The sequence below is a fragment of the Leopardus geoffroyi genome, chromosome A1, assembly GCF_018350155.1.
Source record: "Leopardus geoffroyi isolate Oge1 chromosome A1, O.geoffroyi_Oge1_pat1.0, whole genome shotgun sequence".
Lineage (NCBI taxonomy): Eukaryota > Metazoa > Chordata > Mammalia > Carnivora > Felidae > Leopardus > Leopardus geoffroyi.
Window position 1 is genome coordinate 233,543,852 of NC_059326.1, and position 17,829 is coordinate 233,561,680.

General features: G+C 49.0%; 1 protein-coding gene across 3 annotated transcripts in view; it reads right to left on the bottom strand.

Annotated features, from left to right (window-relative positions):
- MTRR (5-methyltetrahydrofolate-homocysteine methyltransferase reductase) overlaps positions 1-17,829 on the bottom strand; it is a 31,846-nt gene that overhangs the window by 6,971 nt on the left and 7,046 nt on the right. For 2 of the 3 annotated variants that reach the window (XM_045442356.1, XM_045442340.1), the window contains exons 5-11: positions 15,452-15,830; positions 10,968-11,090; positions 8,973-9,126; positions 8,019-8,107; positions 5,639-5,816; positions 2,335-2,377; positions 1,582-1,786 (exon numbers count right to left, since the gene is read on the bottom strand). In XM_045442356.1, coding sequence (XP_045298312.1) covers positions 1,582-1,786; positions 2,335-2,377; positions 5,639-5,816; positions 8,019-8,107; positions 8,973-9,126; positions 10,968-11,090; positions 15,452-15,830 — 1,171 coding nt within the window. The remainder of the gene's footprint in view (positions 1-1,581; positions 1,787-2,334; positions 2,378-5,638; positions 5,817-8,018; positions 8,108-8,972; positions 9,127-10,967; positions 11,091-15,451; positions 15,831-17,829) is intronic. The other variant, XM_045442349.1, reaches the window with a different exon arrangement.

Sequence of the window (17,829 nt, forward strand, 5' to 3'; positions counted from 1 at the left end):
CTCAGAGCCTGGAGCCTGCTGCATATTCTGTGTCTCCCTCTCTCTCTCTGCTCACGCCCTGTCTCTCTCCTTCAAAAATAAACATTAAAAAAAATATTTTTAGGGGCGCCTGGGTGGCGCAGTCGGTTAAGCGTCCGACTTCAGCCAGGTCACGATCTCGCGGTCCGGGAGTTCGAGCCCCGCGTCAGGCTCTGGGCTGATGGCTCAGAGCCTGGAGCCTGTTTCTGATTTTGTGTCTCCCTCTCTCTCTGCCCCTCCCCCGTTCATGCTCTGTCTCTCTCTGTCCCAAAAATAAATAAACGTTGAAAAAAAAAATATTTTTAATTAAAAAAAACAAAAAGAAGAACACTGTGTTAGGTTAATATTTTGTTGATGCGTGAACCCAGGAGTACAGGGCACAGGGGAGGAGACGGGGTCTCTCTCTCAGACGCCTCCATCCAGGCAGCAGCCTGGCAAAATACCGCAGTAAAGGGCAACTTCAAGCAGCAGTTTCCCACAAGCCCTCTCAAGTATACACCGAGTCTTACTACCCCCTCAGGGCACGAACTCTTCCACTGCAATAACTTACAACGACCACATCTGTCCTAAGATAAGGCTACAAATGACAGGTACGTTTTTTTTCAATACCACAGAGAAAGACGACTTCGTGATAAAGCCTGAAATGTTTTGTTTAATTTCAACCATCCTTGTGGGCGAGCAGGGACTTTAAACTGTTCCTTTCGCCACAGTCTTGAGTGAGATTCTGCCCATGCTGTATCAAAACACGAAGGATGGGCACTAAGTCCAGATGTAAAAGTGTCCACAGTTCACAAAATCGAGTCACGTTTTTCTCCCGTGTGTTTAAAAAGCCATTTTGCCACATTATGCCTTCACATTAACAGCACTAATTCGAATTCTATACCACATCTGTGACAAAAAGGGAAGAAATAGGGTGAAACTCTAGTACCCTAGGGGTGCCTGGGTGGCTCAGTCTGGTGGGAGTCTGACTCCAGCTCAGGTCACGATCTCACAATTCATGGGTTCGAGCCCCACGTCGGGCCCTGTGCAGAAAGCTCGGAGCCTGGAGCCTGCTCTGGATTCTGTCTCCCTCTCTCTCTGTCTCTCCCTCTCTTTGTGCTCTCTCTCTCAAAAGTAAATAAACATTAAAAAAAATTAAAAAAAAAAAAAAAAAAACAACCTCTAGTACCCCAAAACTAAAGGCTATAAAATTAATCTCTGGGTGTCGACTGACTCCAAGTTAAGGACTTATCTGGGACACAGGCTCTGGCCTGCACACCTCAACACCTGCCTTCAGTATGGTCCTGGACTCTTCCTGTGCCAACTGGCAGGAAAGGCCTTCTTTTCTACGCACAGGACAAGGAAGGAGAAAAGACTGTATTTTACAAAATTCATACTTTAAATATTTGAGAGGGACATGGAACGCAGGTAATGTCTTCCTGACTTCCCAGGAAAGAGATTCTAAAATTCAAGTATGGCAAAAATTTTCCCTTGAATAAACTGCACAGTAACGGACGATGCCAGGGAAGACCACGTTGTTTTTTCAACGAATCAGGCAAACAGCATCATTTTAAGAACGCCCACACTGCACACTCCCGGTACCTCAGGAGCAGGGGCTGGCCCGCCTTCTGCAGGGGACACCTGCGTGTCTGGACAAAGGATGGACGCGACCACTGTGGCCAGCCAGCCTGTGCACACGCCCCTCCGCAGGACCTCCATCGTGGTGGGAGACAAAAACTCCACGACGTTGAAAACGAAATGAAGCTTCCCCGGGTGAGACAGATTTGAGCTGCAGAGACACACAGGTTACTTTTAAACTTTGTATCAGGACTGATCATACAGGCTACACTCAGCCTTTCTTACTGGACACAGGGAGGTTTCTTTCTGGGCTCTAAGCTGCCTTCTAACTCCTCAGGGAAAAGCGATCTGTTGCTCCTTAAAAGCTCCCGTCCTCCTGCCCCCCATCTTGTGAGATTCCAATTCCCTGTTTGCTTCGAGACTCCGTAAGATCTCTGCAACCTTTCATCTCTTCACTGGCGGCCTCTGTTACCCAGCGAAGGTGGCCTGGCCCAGCACTCCAGGCAGCAGGTGAGGCCCGGGCGACTGTGGCCTCATATGGGGGAATGTGGTTGCAGCCCAGGGACTAAACGTGGTTGCGCTCCTGCAGGACCAGAGACCCAAGACGGGTCTCCTTCATTCCCTATCGTGTCCCCGCTATTGTCTTCCACAAATCAGGTTAAACTTCCACCGGGTGAATTTGGAACTAATAAGGACTTAGAAGTCGGAGATTCACAATATTTTGGGAGAGAGATGCTATGTGTTAGTAAATATCAGTACCTTGCACACGAATATGGTCTGGGCTGGAGCTTAGGAAGATGCTCTAGAAAAAAGAATATAAAAACAAGCAATGAATTCATTGCTACTGAAAAAAAAATTATATGTAAGGGTTTGTCAAAATTCAAGTCTGAGTTTGATGCCTATTTTTTATTTCGAATACCCAAAATAACATGTTTGCATTTAAATCGTATTTTATTTTTTATTTTTCAATATATGAAATTTATTGTCAAATTGGTTTCCATACAACACCCAGTGCTCATCCCAAAAGGTGCCCTCCTCAATTCCCATCACCCACCCTCCCCTCCCTCCCACCCCCCATCAGCCCTCAGTTTGTTCTCAGCTTTTAAGAGTCTCTTATGCTTTGGCTCTCTCCCACTCTAAATCATATTTTAGAGCATGTGTAAATTCACTGTGACTAAGCAAATTATGACTGAATACTTTTTCCAATTCCTCACATTAAAAACCAGACACGTGGCATTCCTTTAACTGGAAATCAGCGTGTCTTTCTAAGGCTAGCTTCTTAACCCAAAGGATAATAAAAGCATCCATGAAGGGGCTTCAGAATCAAGAAACTCATTAAATTCGCTATGTGTGTGCAGTTTTCTGAGAAGTGTCCAGAGTTTTCGTATTTCAAATAAGATCATGACCCCCAAAAGATTAAGGGTGTTAAGGATTATGGGAAATACTTAGGCTTGAAATATTTTTCCTTCTTATATTTATATAGTAAGAAGATAATGGGAATGTAGTGGTAAAACCTTTAAGTTATCCAGAACCCAGTGGTTTCCAAATACATTGGTGCTCTTTTAAAAGTCGGTCAAAGAGTCAGGGGCAGCTGGGTGGCTCAGTGGATTAAGCAACCAACTCTTGATTTGGGCTCAGGTCATGGCTCATGGTTTGTGAGTCTGAGGCCCGAGCTGGGCCCTGCACTGGCAGCACAGAGCCTGCTTGGGATTCTCTCTCTCTCCCTCTCTCTGTCATTCTCTCTCTCCCCCACATCCACACACCCCCCTTCCCTACTCTCCCTTTCTCTCAAAGTAAATAAACTTAAAAAAAAAGTCAAAGATTCACTACTTGAGGGTGGGAGGGAAGGGAGGGTGGGTGATGGGTATTGAGGAGGGCACCTTTTGGGATGAGCACTGGGTGTTGTATGGAAACCAATTTGACAATAAATTTTATTAAAAAAAAAAAAAAAAAAAAAAAAAAAGATTCACTACTTGAATACCTAACTGTCCACTAACAAACTCTGAAACTTTTTGTGTTCAATGTTATACGTTTAGTAGTTCTCTAGTAAAAACTGGGAAAGACCTGTTCTAAAATTTAACAAATAACAGAATAAGGCTTAAAAAGGGCTCAACATAATATAAGCTTTAGATACATTCAATTTCTTTAAAGAAGCTGGAAAATAATTTTTTAATGTTTATTTATTTTTGAGAGACAGAGATAGAGCATGAGCGGGGGAGGGGCAGAGAGAAAGGGAGACACAGAATCCGAAACAGGCTCCAGGCTCTGAGCTGTCAGCACAGAGCCCAACAAGGGGCTCAAACTCACCAACTGTGAGATCATGACCCGAGCCAAGTCGGACACTCAACCGACTGAGCCACCCAGGCGCCCCAATAATCTAATTTTTTAAGCCTCAATGCCTTTACTCATTTTCTACATAACTGTGTAATAAATGCTATACAGAAGTTAAAAGACAGCAAATCGCTGAAAAGAACAGAAACCTATTCTCATATGCTGGGGAGCTTTACAAGAGTTTCTTACAGTTTGTCTACACATGTTCTGGTTATTCTCCCAACCCCTGTTCTCCCTCCACAGACTCCACTGGGAAGGGGAGGAGCATCCCTTTGAATACGGGGAAGTGGGAGGAGCTGCCTCACTCAGAAACTTCACCATTTTGAGGACAAGGAAAAGGAGTACTAAGAAAAAGGGAAAAAGGCACCTGGGGGGCTCAGTCAGTTGAATGTCCGACTCTTGATTTCCGCTCAGGTCATGATCTCACGGCTCCACGCTGGGTGTGGAGTCTGCTTGGGATTCTCTCTCTCTCTCTATCTCTCTCTCTCTCTCTGCCCTTGCCCTGCTCGCCGCTCATGCACGTGTATTCTCTCTCCCTCAAAACCCTCAAAATAAATAAACTTAAAAAAAGAAGAAGGGAAATAAAGCAGAATCTGACTTATAGAGGAGCACACAGCTAATTCTGCGGGACAACGGGGCACGTTGTGGCCTAACAGTGAGAAGCAGGATATACGTTTTCCTGGAACCAAAGATAATGCAATTCTAAAGGTTTTCCTAGTTATCACCACAGGAAAACAGCTAGGAGAGGACAAAACTACAAGCACAGGAAAGTACTACGTGTCTAAGACTCCTGCACACTTCTCCGTCACCATCCCTGGTACACGTCTGTGGTCCCCACGGAGGCTGCAGAAAGTCCCTCCCTGACACACAGTTCCTCAGGGAGGTCTTCTCTCTTCTGTTGGAACAAAGACCCCAAGAGACAGTGTGGATGAAAATCAAGGTAATCCTACATTTGGACATTCTGTGGCTAGTTCACCCAAGCCTCAAGCCCGGAGGCTCCCTGCACGAGGCGGCACGTGCCGGTACGACACGGGGGCCCCTGCCGCCCTGGGAGCGCCCTGAACTGGACGTGCCCAGCGGCGACACCTCTGTGTTCTGCACAGAGAGCACCCACCTCCTTAACCTCTGTCACGTACACCTGATGCCTATCAGCTTTGAAAAACCTGGTTTCCTTCGGGAAACTCCTTTTTCGGTAAAATCTGACCAAAAAAACTTTCCAAACCATAGCTGAATGAATAGAAAAGACGCTGAAGGCCAATCCAAAGAAGGAGAATGACCACTGGCTGCAAGGAAGCTCAGACGATTGTGATGATGGCAGAAGGACGAAGTAAGGAAATAAACATTGTGGCAGCGGGGTTCTTCCCACTTCCAGGAAGACCCCGACACAGAGGCTCCCTCCCAGAGACGCGCTCCCACCTGCCACCTGCCAGACAGACGGGAGGGCCCCTGGGGCGCAGGGCCGGGAGCACTCAAGGGAGGGCCCCTGGGGTACAGGGCCAGGAGCACTCACGGGAGGGCCCTTGGCGCAGGGGTGGGGAGCACTCACGGGAGGGCCCCTGGGGCACAGGGCCGGGGAGCACTCACGGGAGGGCCCCTGGGGCGCAGGGCCGGGAGCACTCACGGGAGGGCCCTTGGCGCAGGGGTGGGGAGCACTGATGGGAGGGCCCCTGGGGCACAGGGCCGGGGAGCACCCACGGGAGGCCCCCTGGGGTGCAGGGCCAGGAGCACTCACCGAGCAGGAGCGCCAGCGGAGGCTGGCAGGATGGGAAAGCCAGCAGGAGGTCCAGCAGCCCGGTGTGGGCGTCCCGCACGAAGCGGCCGTAGTCGGCGGCGCCCTGCCTGCTGCACAGCTCGTGAAGCCTGCGCCTGTCTGGGCCGGCCGCGTGTTCCGCCAGGGCTCTCAGCATCGCCTGCGGCCAGAGGAGGAAGCAGGCTGAAAGTACAACGCGGGGCCAGGCTGCGCGAATCTTCCGTCAGTACATACCCGGGGACACGCCTGGTCACCCGGGGACGCGCCCGGTCACGCATCTAGGTGTGCAATCAGGAGAGAGAACTTGGCTGGCACCTATGTGCTTTCATTCAGCCTGCTCAAGAAAGTGCCCTCCCATGTTCTACTTTCGGTCACCTTTCCTGTTTCCCAAACAAATGTGATTCAGTCCCAAGTAGGACCTCAGATGTCACGTCTGGTGTACTTGAGTAACAGTGATCAGGAGTCTCGTTAACTCCTCATTTTAACTCGAGACAAAATACCTGTTCTTGTTTTAGCCGATGACCACAAGCTAGACTTCTCTCATCTGCTAACTGGTAAGTCCTTTATACAACAGGCATTGGGCACGACCCCTGCTCTGCCCTAAGGGCTCCCAGCTCGTGAGAGTGCTCAGGAGGCCAACTACCCCGATAGGGGCTTCGGCAGCCAGGGTGTCCCGGAACGCCAAGCCTGGGCCGACAGCTGGCCCCGTGGAAGAGACGGTCAGGAGGGTGAAGCGGCCAGCGGTTCCGCAAAGGCACAGGCGGCCGGCAAAAGCACGCTCCCCGGGGCCATGCCGTGTTCACTAGCATGCAGGGAAATGGGGGCGCAGGACAAAGGCTGCAAAGACAGGCAGGGCCAGAGCATCGAGAAGCCTCCTGCACACAGACTCTCTGAGTCACCTCAGACTCACTGCAGAAAGAGGAGGAGAACAGAAACAAAGAAAGCCAAGCAATGACATCCTGAATCCCAAGCCTCAAAGAGCCAAGTCCAAACTCTCGGACAAAAGACCAAACTTGCTAGTAACGACTTCCGGTTTCCACGTATTCGGACCATGACATACATAGAGATGGTTCTTAAGGATATACACCTGTTAAATGGCACATACAGCTGTCACCACTCCAGGGTTCTTTAGGGACAAAGCAAGTAAGCGAGTCCTCTGTTTCCAGTGCTAAATGAGATGCTAACAGACACTCCTACTTGTCACCCCATGGCTCAAGCACCTCGTGCCCTGGACCCCCCAACAGGAAGGACGAGGTCCCTCCTCTTGTGAGGGGTCACGGGTTTCCAGTGGCTCAGCTCAGGAGCCCTGCCTGAACTATCCTGGGACTAACACACTGCAAGCCTTCTTCACGATGCCAGGCACAGGACCAAACACACACCGAGCACTCGGAAACCGTGTGGGGTGAACGAGCACCCCACTTCTCTGCACGGGTCGCAGGCAGGATACCTTCCCACGCTGGGGTACACGAGCTCCTGAGTTCCTGAGTTCCTCATTTTTGTGTCCAGAATTTTTACAGCGAGAATGTTACTTTTATAGTAAGGAAAAATATGTTTATGTATATTCGCTGTATGGAAAAGTAGAGCTGAACTAAATTGTGAAACGTACTGTGTTTAATCAGGAAGTTCTCATCACATTGAATTCTGAATTTACTCAAATTACATCCAGGGCTGAGCCTCTCTCTAAAGGAGTTTGCTTCCCAAAGGCTGCATGCAACAAACGACGAATACGACAGAGAGCAGAAACGGCATTGTGGAGGGCACCCTGATGGAGGCACCACCCATGCTCACTGGCAAGTGCGGCCGGCAGTTTCCCCATTTGGATCTGTGTAGGGACGCAGTTGGAAGAAATCAGGTTCGAGCATCTTCGAAACGCAGCTCCCGGCATCCTACTGACACCTAGTGGTTCATTCTCTCTGCACATTCATCTAGACATCCGTAACCTACCCGAATCCTTTAATTCTGATTTAACAGTAGGGGACTGTGTGCTTTCACCCGGAAGAGATCCCAACATTCAACAGGTCTGCACCCTCATAAGCTTCCTGTCATCAATTAGAAAAGGTGTCCCTGTGCAGTAGGAGAACACAAGGTCATCTGGGGTCACCTTAATCGCTGATTAACGTGTCACATCAAGTTAGCGGCTGGTAAGAATAAGAAAAACGTCATTTCAACAGAAAACACAAAATTTCAATATAAGCACAACCCCAAAAATATTTGTCCATGAAAAATACCATACACGCTTGGAAACTCTTGAAAAGATGCCTTGAACGCCGTATCTTCTAAGCCTTCAAAGGGCAGATACCAGATTTAATGAATCTTACACAGAGCTAAGTATACTTGCAAATAGTCACCCAAAGAGAAGTACCTTCTTAGGAACTGCTCTTATTTCAAGGCACCAGGTGAGAATGAACTGGAGAGAGTGTCCCTCGGGGATGTGCTGGGGTAAGGCTGCTCCTTTTCAGGCACACAGGAAAGAGTTCATGACACAAAAAATAAAGAACAGAATGTTTTTGCATCCTTAAAAACACAATTACCTGTATTCCTTACATTACCGTGCTAGCAAGGTACAATAGGATTTGTGGCAATGTTTATCCAGTCAAAAAATTTTCCCGAAATGTTTACAGGGAAAAAAAATCCACTTTGCAAAAATAAATAAATAAAAGAATTATAAATTCAATAGTATTATTAGCCACACCTACCAAATCTAGGTATACCAAACAAGAGGGAAATTATCCAAAGCCAAGGACCAAAACAAACAAACAACCAAAACAAAAACCAAAATATGGCTCTTGTCCATTAACAATGCATATTATTCTCAAAAAGAATTTTAGAATTGATGAAACTCCAGTTCAAGATTCTAGGCAAACAACTGAAAAAACAAATAATGCCCCTTAATTATGGAAAACTATTTTTATATACTAAATAAGCAATAAATATGCTATGAGAAATACACATTATAAGAAAACCTTAAAAAGGTCCATATAATAAAAGTTTACTGCAGGACAACTCTCGTAGAACTCCACAACAAAATAATGCTAAGTGCAGAAAGCCAACGAACAGACTCAGTTACACTCACGTGTCCTGTCCAGCAGTGTCCCAGTAAGCAGAAAATGCATGATCATCCCACCCCGTGTGATGGGTGTAAAAGTTAAGAAACCGGCAGGCCAGCACGTGCCCGTGTCCCACCCACTGACGGGGCGCCAGGCCTCAGGCCACCTGTGCAGCCATCACACAGGGTTGGGGAAGGAGGGCCTTGCACTGGTCACCTCCCATGCGTTGGTCCAATGACACCTTAAGAAATAACAGATCGGGACTGTACCTTTCTTCTTTGTGTCACCCTTAATTTTCAAGACGACACAGTGCTCTCTTCTGTCTGTGAGCTGCAGTCTTTGGAGTAGGTGTTGAACCTCAGAATCACTGTTGGGACAGATCACGTTGAAGGCGTCTCCAGGCTGATAGGAAAAATCTGTTTTCTAGAGAAGAACCAACATGGAAGAAAAAAAAAGCACATATGAGTTAAGTGTTTGAGCTGTGGGGTAACAAAAATATGTTTTTATTATATTCTCATTTCAAAACAGGAACTAGAAACAAAATGATTCTAACTTCAAAAAATAAGCCCAACTGAACAAACCTTTTATTAGGAGTTACTTTTTTTTTTTTTTTTTTTTTTTTTTTTTTAAAGTAACCCATACACCCCGTGCAGGGCTCCAACTCACAACTCCAAGATCAAGAGTCACATGCTCCATGGACTGAGCCAGCCAGGGGCCTCAGGAGTTACATTTTTTTATTTTTATTTTTTATTTTTAACGTTTATTTATTTTTGAGACAGAGAGAGACAGAGCATGAACGGGGGAGGGTCAGAGAGAGAGGGAGACGCAGAATCTGAAACAGGCTCCAGGCTCTGAGCGGTCAGCACAGAGCCCGACGCGGGGCTCGAACTCACAGACCGTGAGATCGTGACCTGAGCCGAAGTGGGCCGCTTAACCGACTGAGCCACCCAAGCGCCCCCTCAGGAGTTACTTTAAAGAAAAAAACTTCCATAGTTACCCAGTGTTTTGTTTCGACCATTTGAGTATTTTTTACAATGTTAAAACCTTTCTCATTTAAGGTGACTCAGTAAACGTTTTAATCATCAACGTAAAATTCCCTCTCAGGCAAACACGCATGTAACGAGCGAGAGAAACTTCTTGAGGCTGTCTGCACTGGTCCTCGATTTCCTTTAGTTTTTTTCTTCCGGGGAAGAACAGGGCAGGAGAGACATTGTATTTCCTCCTTACTGAGCAGAAAACGTTACAGCACTTGGCTTTGTGCTGTGAATGAACGCAGACTGGAAGATCCACGTGCCCCCCACGGCGACTCACAGAGTGACACAGAACTAGTGCAGGATCCGGAGAGCCTCTGGCCACACGTGCTCACATCCCTGGCCAGCGAGGGACACGGCGTGAACCCACCTACCGGCCAACCCTCACCATTTTATGACAAGAGTGTAACACAGAATGAAAAAGAAAACGTTTTGGTATACACAGAATATTTAACAACACTTCCAAAGGAACGGGAAACGACTCAATCGTATGCCAGCAAAACCACTTCGTTTTGATGCCTGTCATTTCTCTCTTCCTATCAGAAGTTCGGCGAAATCTACAGACGGTCCTGACTCCCTTTTCTGAAAGCACAACCCCCTTCCCGGAACCCCCACCGAAATACACAGCTGAGGGACTCTGGAGCCTCCGGCCCTGAGGTCACAGGAGGCCAGTGGTTTGGGGCAGGGGCCGGGCAGTGGCTCGTGGATGGAGCTGAGACACAGCACGTGCCCCTGAAACTACATGAGAACGCTTATCACCATCTTTCTGGAGGGATCCGTGACTTCTCCCGGATTCTCAAGGCACGAGAGCCACCACGACCACGAGGAATGAAGCAGTCGGTGCCCGGCCGGGTCTGAGCTCTGCTCCCGACCCCCCTCCGACGACCGGCTGCCTCTCTCAGGGCTCTTCTCGAACGGAAATGCCGCTCTGATGCTGCTATTTTGTCATGGCTTACTGAGTGAGGGGACGCTGTTCTCTCCTAGGTGAGAGACACTCTATAGGTGGCGCCACTGTTCTCTCCAATCAACTCACCTCCCAGATCCCTCCTCATTGCAGCCCCACCCCCACACACCCCCAAAGTGAAAAGAAAACAGATGTGACGTGGGGAGAAAACATGGGGGGGTCGAGAATGAGCGGGCCTGGTGTCGGCCAGAGACCGTCCTCCTTCCCGAGCGTGGGGACCCCAGCAGCCCCTCAGCACACGGGGCTCAGACACAGCTTCTGGAACTTACTGAAATGTCCAATTCCACCAGGAGAGTGGTTTTGATGGCATCGTTCGTAGTCAGCTGAACTGCCTTTGAAATTGGAGCTTGAAAAACTGGATCCACGGGAGTCACAGATGCTCGGCTTTCCTCCTCGAGAGACAAATGTGATAAAATATCACTAAATGCGATTTCCAATTTTACTCACCATTGCTTCACTTAGTGACTAGGTAAGATCTATAGGGTCTTAGAAAACATCCTAGCTATTGAAGAATTTGTTTCTAAGGCAAATGGCTACAGACACACGCCTCTCAATCTTTCAGAAGAGATAGCTCATCCAGATCTTAAATGCCTTGGTTATTAGGTACATTTCTGGGATATATATTGATAACATCAGGCAGGCACCAGCATTTTCGTGTAAAGGTCTAATAGTCTTCCAAGTAAACTGTGCAAAAGGAGGCAGCGTGCATGCATTATTTCAGGAAGGAGACTGCAAAGGAAAGGACAGATGTTTAAGGCTGGAAGTCGCCTGCAGAGATGTTCCTGAGAACCTTCAGCCTGCTGGGCACTGATGACGGGAATGTTCCGCACCCGCCCTGGTCAGCACAGGAGCCACCAGACGCACGTGCCTAACAAACAACTCTTATTTTCATTTATTTAACTTTAAGTGGCCACCCATGGCCAGTGGCTCCCGTATTAGCGAGCCCAGGTCTTGGGAAACCACAAAGAAATCCAATTGGTTGCACTATTTCCACCCCTTTCCTACCTTGATGCTCCTCAGCTCTTTTGAAGACAGAAACTTACAAAACGCTAGTCAGTTAACACTGGATACACGGCTAGACGGGAAAACTGGGAAAAGCGTCAGAGCTCAGAGTCTGACAGTCATGACATAGGGCTACCGGGAGAAGCCCCCCGCCAGAGACAGCCTTCAGCAGGGCTGCTGGGAGCACTGTCAGCAGACGGCCCTCAGCTGGCTCGCGGTCATCTGGGACCCCGGTCACGCCTCCTTTCAGAGGCAGCCCACACACAATGACTAGCTGATGACCATAAAGGCCCAGTCCCTTTGCCCCAACTCTGGCCAACTCTGAAGGGCCATCCCAGCTCCGGAGAACCCCGCGAGATCGGCTGGGGCCTTTGCTGGAATGCCTCGCAGCCCACTTCTCACCGTGCCCACTCCTGCTTCTGCCCCCCCTCTCCCCACGGGGAGGATCTCAAGGGGATACCCTAAAAATAATCACGTAGTTCGATTTACAGGAACCGAGTCTGTGACAGCCGGTGCTAGAGTGGCTTCAAGATGCTAAAACGGGAGTTTGGAGCTGGATCACCCACCTGGCTGACAACAGCACACGACACCGGTGGCAGAGGGGAGACAGAGCACAAGGCGGCAAGGCGGGAGCTACGTGGGAGGGTGCACCATGAAAGGGAACGCACTGGACAGTAGCTGGTGCTGGAGATCTAGGGGGCAATAGCACTGATACGGCCAGTCGAGTTGTGGGTTTTACTAAACTTCATTGACACCTCTGGAAGAAAACGCAAAAGCTGAGAAAACACTTAAAAACTAAACGTGGAAGCCAGAGAACATCCTCCACGGCATCCAAAGAAGCTGCTGTCTCTTGCCTCGGGACAGAAGGCTGAGGCCTGTCTCTGATAGGGAAAGAATGGCCTCCTGGCAGCTGACAGGGGGACGTGAGGCTTCAAAATCTTGAATCCCTAGATTCCCTTGAACCTGCTGAGTCTGCGGAAGTGGCTACATCTTCCTACAGAGAGCAAGAACTCCCTGCTGCGCGAGTCCTCTGCCCTGCAAGCCACGCCCACGCCCCCACTAGGGCATCCCACCCTGGGGGGCTCAGGGCTATGTGGTGGCAAGGCCACGAGGAAGCCTGTGAGTTCGACATGGCCTTCTCCCCCCACGAGGTACAAAGGGAAACATCCAGCATCCTGAGAGGAACTGCAGGCACAGATACCATCCCTAAAAGTCGACAGGACCAGGGACGGTCTCCATCCACTTCGCCAACCTGGGCCCTGCAACGACCAGGCGGACCCTCGGGAAGGACGACGAGGAGCCACAAGAAACACAAACAAGCGGGAAGCCCCAGCTCGGCCTCCGCGCAGGACGGCTTCCTCTGAGAGATCAGATCCACGCCGGCCTCAGGCGCACGGCGCGTGGACACAGACTTAGCCAGTCTGCTCTTCTCCACGTCTCTCCCTAAAGAAGACCACATGCTACCACGCGGGACAGACCGTGGCAACGCTCCGGCCGGCTGTCGCGGCAATCTGGCTCAAGGCGGGACATCTGGACTTGCAGCACGGCACACGAGCCCGTCAGTGCCACGGTGCCCATCGGACCCAACGGGGGACACGTGGCTGGTGTGCGGGCGTCCCCGGGAGGACCCACGCCCCGTGCAGACCGAGGGGCCAGCGCTCTCGGTACAACCTCTGGGAGCCCGGCAGCCTGGGGCAGGCCTGCACCTCCCGGCAGAGGACGCACCGATGAGTCCTGCCCGTCACCTCACCCGGGAGAAGCGGGACAGCCTGGAGCAGGCCTGCACCTTCCACACCTGGGATCCTAGGATGGCCGCTCCGACCCCAACACCAGGCGACACACCAGGTAGCAGCCGTGCGGGGTCCAAGTGACGGGGGCCAAGGGGTCCCACGGCCGGTCCCGCAGCCCAGAGGCCCCACAGCCCAAGAGCCCCCAGGAAGGGCACAGGTGCTGTGGAGCGGGACTGGCCGCTCTCCCAGGGCTCCTCCCCTCCTCTCCCCTTCCCTAACGTGACGACCCCAAGAGGATGGCCTAAAATAAATCTCTGTCCAAGCCCTTATCCTCTAAGCATATCCTTTGGGCAATGTACACAAATATCCCTTAACCGGTTGCGATTTTAAGCCTTTCAACCACACTCCCAGCAACTGACGCTTATTTAATGACACTTCCTGTAACAGACACCTCCTTAGATCCTCCTCAAGCGCCCGGTCAGGCCATCACGTTCACACACGCCTCTGCCACGTGCATCCGTCCCCACAGCGTGCAACAGGGGCCCTGGACCCGCTTGTGCGCCAGGTTCGTTAGAGGCGCTCGTGTCGGTTCCCAGACCTGACAAACGTGTACCTACTATCATCACCTCCGTCAACAATTCACGAGATAATCAAGCGGAATGATACCCAATAGTTGTTTACGTATGAAGACTTGTTTATCTGGATGCTTCAGAGAGATGCTATAAACGTTAAAAAACCACCACCACATCAGGTGTCAGAAAACAGTTCTAATATACCAGAAAGTCATATTTAAATTGCTTCATTAAACATAAGGAATCGAGGGGCGCCTGGGTGGCTGTTGGTTAAGCGTCCAACTTGATTTAGGCTCAGGCCACGATCTCGGGGTCATGAGATCAAGTCCTGAGCCCTATGTCTGGGTCTGCACTGGGTGTGGAGCCAACTTAAGATCTTTTTCTCTCCCTCTCCCTCTGCCTCTCTGCCCCACGCATGCTCTCCCCTCCCACCCCCCAAAAAAATTGAAATAAAAAATCAAGAAACAAGAAATCAGGATGGCTGCATGAGGGTGTGGTTTCCATGAGAAAGCCGGCACGAACTCCACAGTCAGCCACTCTAAAGACAGAGTGTGGCTCTGCCCCAAAAGACTGGCTTTCAATGGAGATGTGTACCAGGCATGTCCGAAGAGTAGTGACGAGAAATGAGATATTATCCAAATTAATGCTCAAAATGTACAGACTTTTTTTTAAGTTAACTTATTTATACTGAGAAATGGAGCAAGGGAGCATGTGTGCATAAGCAGGGGAGGAGCAGAGAGAGAGAGAGAGGGAGATAGAGAATCCCAAGCAGGCTCCACGCTCTCAGCACAGAGCCCCATGTGGGGCTCGATCTCGCAAACCATGAGATCAAGACCTGTGCAGAAATCAAAAGTCAGACGCCCAACTGACCGAGCCACCCAGGTGCCCCCAGATTTACAGACTACTTTAAACTCACTTCCTTATTGGTACAAAAAATACACTTGACAAAAGAAAGTGACTTAATATAGGCGAAAACAAGTTTATAAGATGTTGCCAAGAAAATTAATCCCCAAAACGGAGCATCCCAAGACACCAAAAAGCCATGCTGGAAATGAGATTTTACTATAAAGAAGTGCTTTAAGTTTAGCTGCTAAGGTAATTTCCTGAGTACCTGCAACAAAGAATTCTCCAAAATAACAGAGAAACCGAGCTCTTAACCGTTTGCTGCTTCAACCACAGAGGTAATGTAATAACACAAACGCTTCTGCAACACACAAACTTTCCCAGAAAGGGGCCGGGCTTCACAGGCCTCGGTAACCACGAACCCTGTAGCACAGAAGCAGCCGCAGACCACGTGGGAACACGGCAGGCCCGTGTTCCAACAAAGCTTTATCTCCGGGATAGGTGGTGGACCAGTTTGCTGCCCTCTGTTGTCATGTAACAACAACAAAACAAACCCCCTGGTGAGTTAACATTCTACAGCACGAGGAATAAAGTAAAGCCACTTACCTGGCCGAGAAACTCGTGCAGATGCACCTGCAAATATTCTGGTGGAAGGGCAGGGATGTTCAGAGAGGCCTGTGACAGTGGGGGAACCGAGTGGGTGAGTGAGGGCTCAGACTCTGCTATCAGAGCACTCGACTGATCTCTGTTCACTGCATTCTGTTCCTGAATCTCAGAATCCCTTCTGCCTGAGTCGGCTAATCTCAGAAGTTCAACTCGTGATTCAATGTGCAGTAATTCTGGTTTCACAGGATCCATCCTCTGGGAGGCAGTCGATGCTATCTGGAGAGCTCCATTTATCTCCTCTTTTCCTCTAGTGGACGTAAAATGCTTCGTGAGGGCAGCCCAGAGTCCGTCAATCCAGGGCTCAACCACAAGTTCTAAACTGGATTGTGGTAACAAAAAAGGAAAAAATACAAAAAGGCCTAAGTTCTCCACTCAAATGTGCAATACTAGGGCAACGGCAGTCTATTTGGCTGAGCACTATGAAGCGGTCAAAAGCACTAGACATAACAATGATTCGGAATACAAAATACACTTGAGATCGAGTTAAAAACAACACTATTTTGTGTTCGTCGGCACTTCAGCCACAATGTCAGAACGGAAAAGCAGCCATTTTAGTAATAGGTAAGAGGAATGGGATTGCTCTTAACTTTCTAAAATATAGTTGGCGATCTTTATTTTAAGCAGCTGTGATTTTAAACAGGCATGCTAAATTCCGAGGCTAACAGAACTCCCCCCAAATCCAAGTCCACTCTAACATCACATGACAATTACATAGCTCAAATGCAACTTCACTTTTTCACCTAAGTTACTGACCTTTTTTCCCCCCTAGAAATTAGAATATCACCACAAAATCAGTCCAGATTAATGCTATTTTGACTAAGTATAAATAGTTCAAATCTTCAACCGGTTCTGGATATTTTTGATAAAATCTGCAGCAAGTCTGAACATAAAGGAAAAAACTAATAATCCTTTAGGAAAGTTGAGTGAATCACAGGTAGGTCTTAAAATGTGGTAGTGTATTTGCCAATAAACAAAGTAGGGTAGGCCCACAGTAACATCTCATATATTTCCTGAACTGAGAAACTTGTGGATCGGAACCTTGGAAATAACCTCCTTCTCATTTTTAGTCACAACTCAAAGGACATATCAATTAAATTCTAATTCATAAAGTTAAATGACAGGAGAAGGCACATTCCAGGCCTCTGTCTTCATAGGACTCTGGCTATAAGCTCATTAGATTCACTAGATGCTCACAGCTCAAAATTTGGTTCCACGCTCCACATCCACCCCTCCGAGCCTTTGGCAAAGCAAGTACCCAAAACTCTGAGTTCCACGACGGCCGCTCCATCGAACACGCCATTCTCAAGGCTCAGAGATATTGAGACGATGACACTGTCGCGGGAGAGCTAATGTCCGTGGAGTACTGACTACGTGGCAGACATTCTTCTAAGAGGACAGCCTGTGTCAGTTCATCCAGTCCTCCCCAAAACTCTCCACAACACACACTATTATTCTCTAGTTCACACAGGGAGAGATGGTAGCACGAGAGGGGGAAGTAACGCGACCAAAGTTTCACGGTCACTAGAGGCAGTGGATAGTTCCGGATCTGGACGCAGGGATTTGGACCCCACGCTGCATCCTGAACCCATCAATGTGGTGACGGGTACACTAGTCCAGGATATCTTCTTGAAAACAATTTTAGACGAGGGTAAGTTCAAGTAAGGTGGTTAGGTTAAAAGTTTCAGAGATGCAGGTTAATACACTTAAGAATTTTAATTTTTTTTTTAACGTTTATTTATTTTTGAGACAGAGAGAGACAGAGAATGAACAGGGGAGGGGCAGAGAGAGAGGGAGACACAGAATCTGAAACAGGCTCCAGGCTCTGAGTGGTCAGCACGGAGCCCGACACGGGGCTCGAACTCATGGACCGTGAGATCATGACCTGAGCCGAAGTCGGACGCTCAACCGACCAAGCCACCCAGGCGCCCCAAGAATTTTAACACTCCATCCAGTAAATGCACAGGGAAACAATGCCCCTGACAAGACGTAAAATATGGGCTCAGGGAAAGGCCCAATGGGTTCTAGAAGAAGTTAGCAAGTAAACGGCTCTTATGAGACAAACAATGGGAGGTAACAGGATTCTGACAAAAAACCCACCAAAAAAAAAATCAATATAAAGGAACAAAACTAAAAGGTGAAGACACAAGGCAACACGGTCGAGCTCTGTCACAACTAAGCACGTGCGTGCCGAGATCTGGAAGCGTCCACAGCATCGCAGCCGCAGGAAATGATGGAGGGAGCGGACCCGAAGGGTGGGTTACGTGGACCCACACTCGTGCAAGGTGACGCTATGCAGAAAAGCAAGACATTTGCTGACT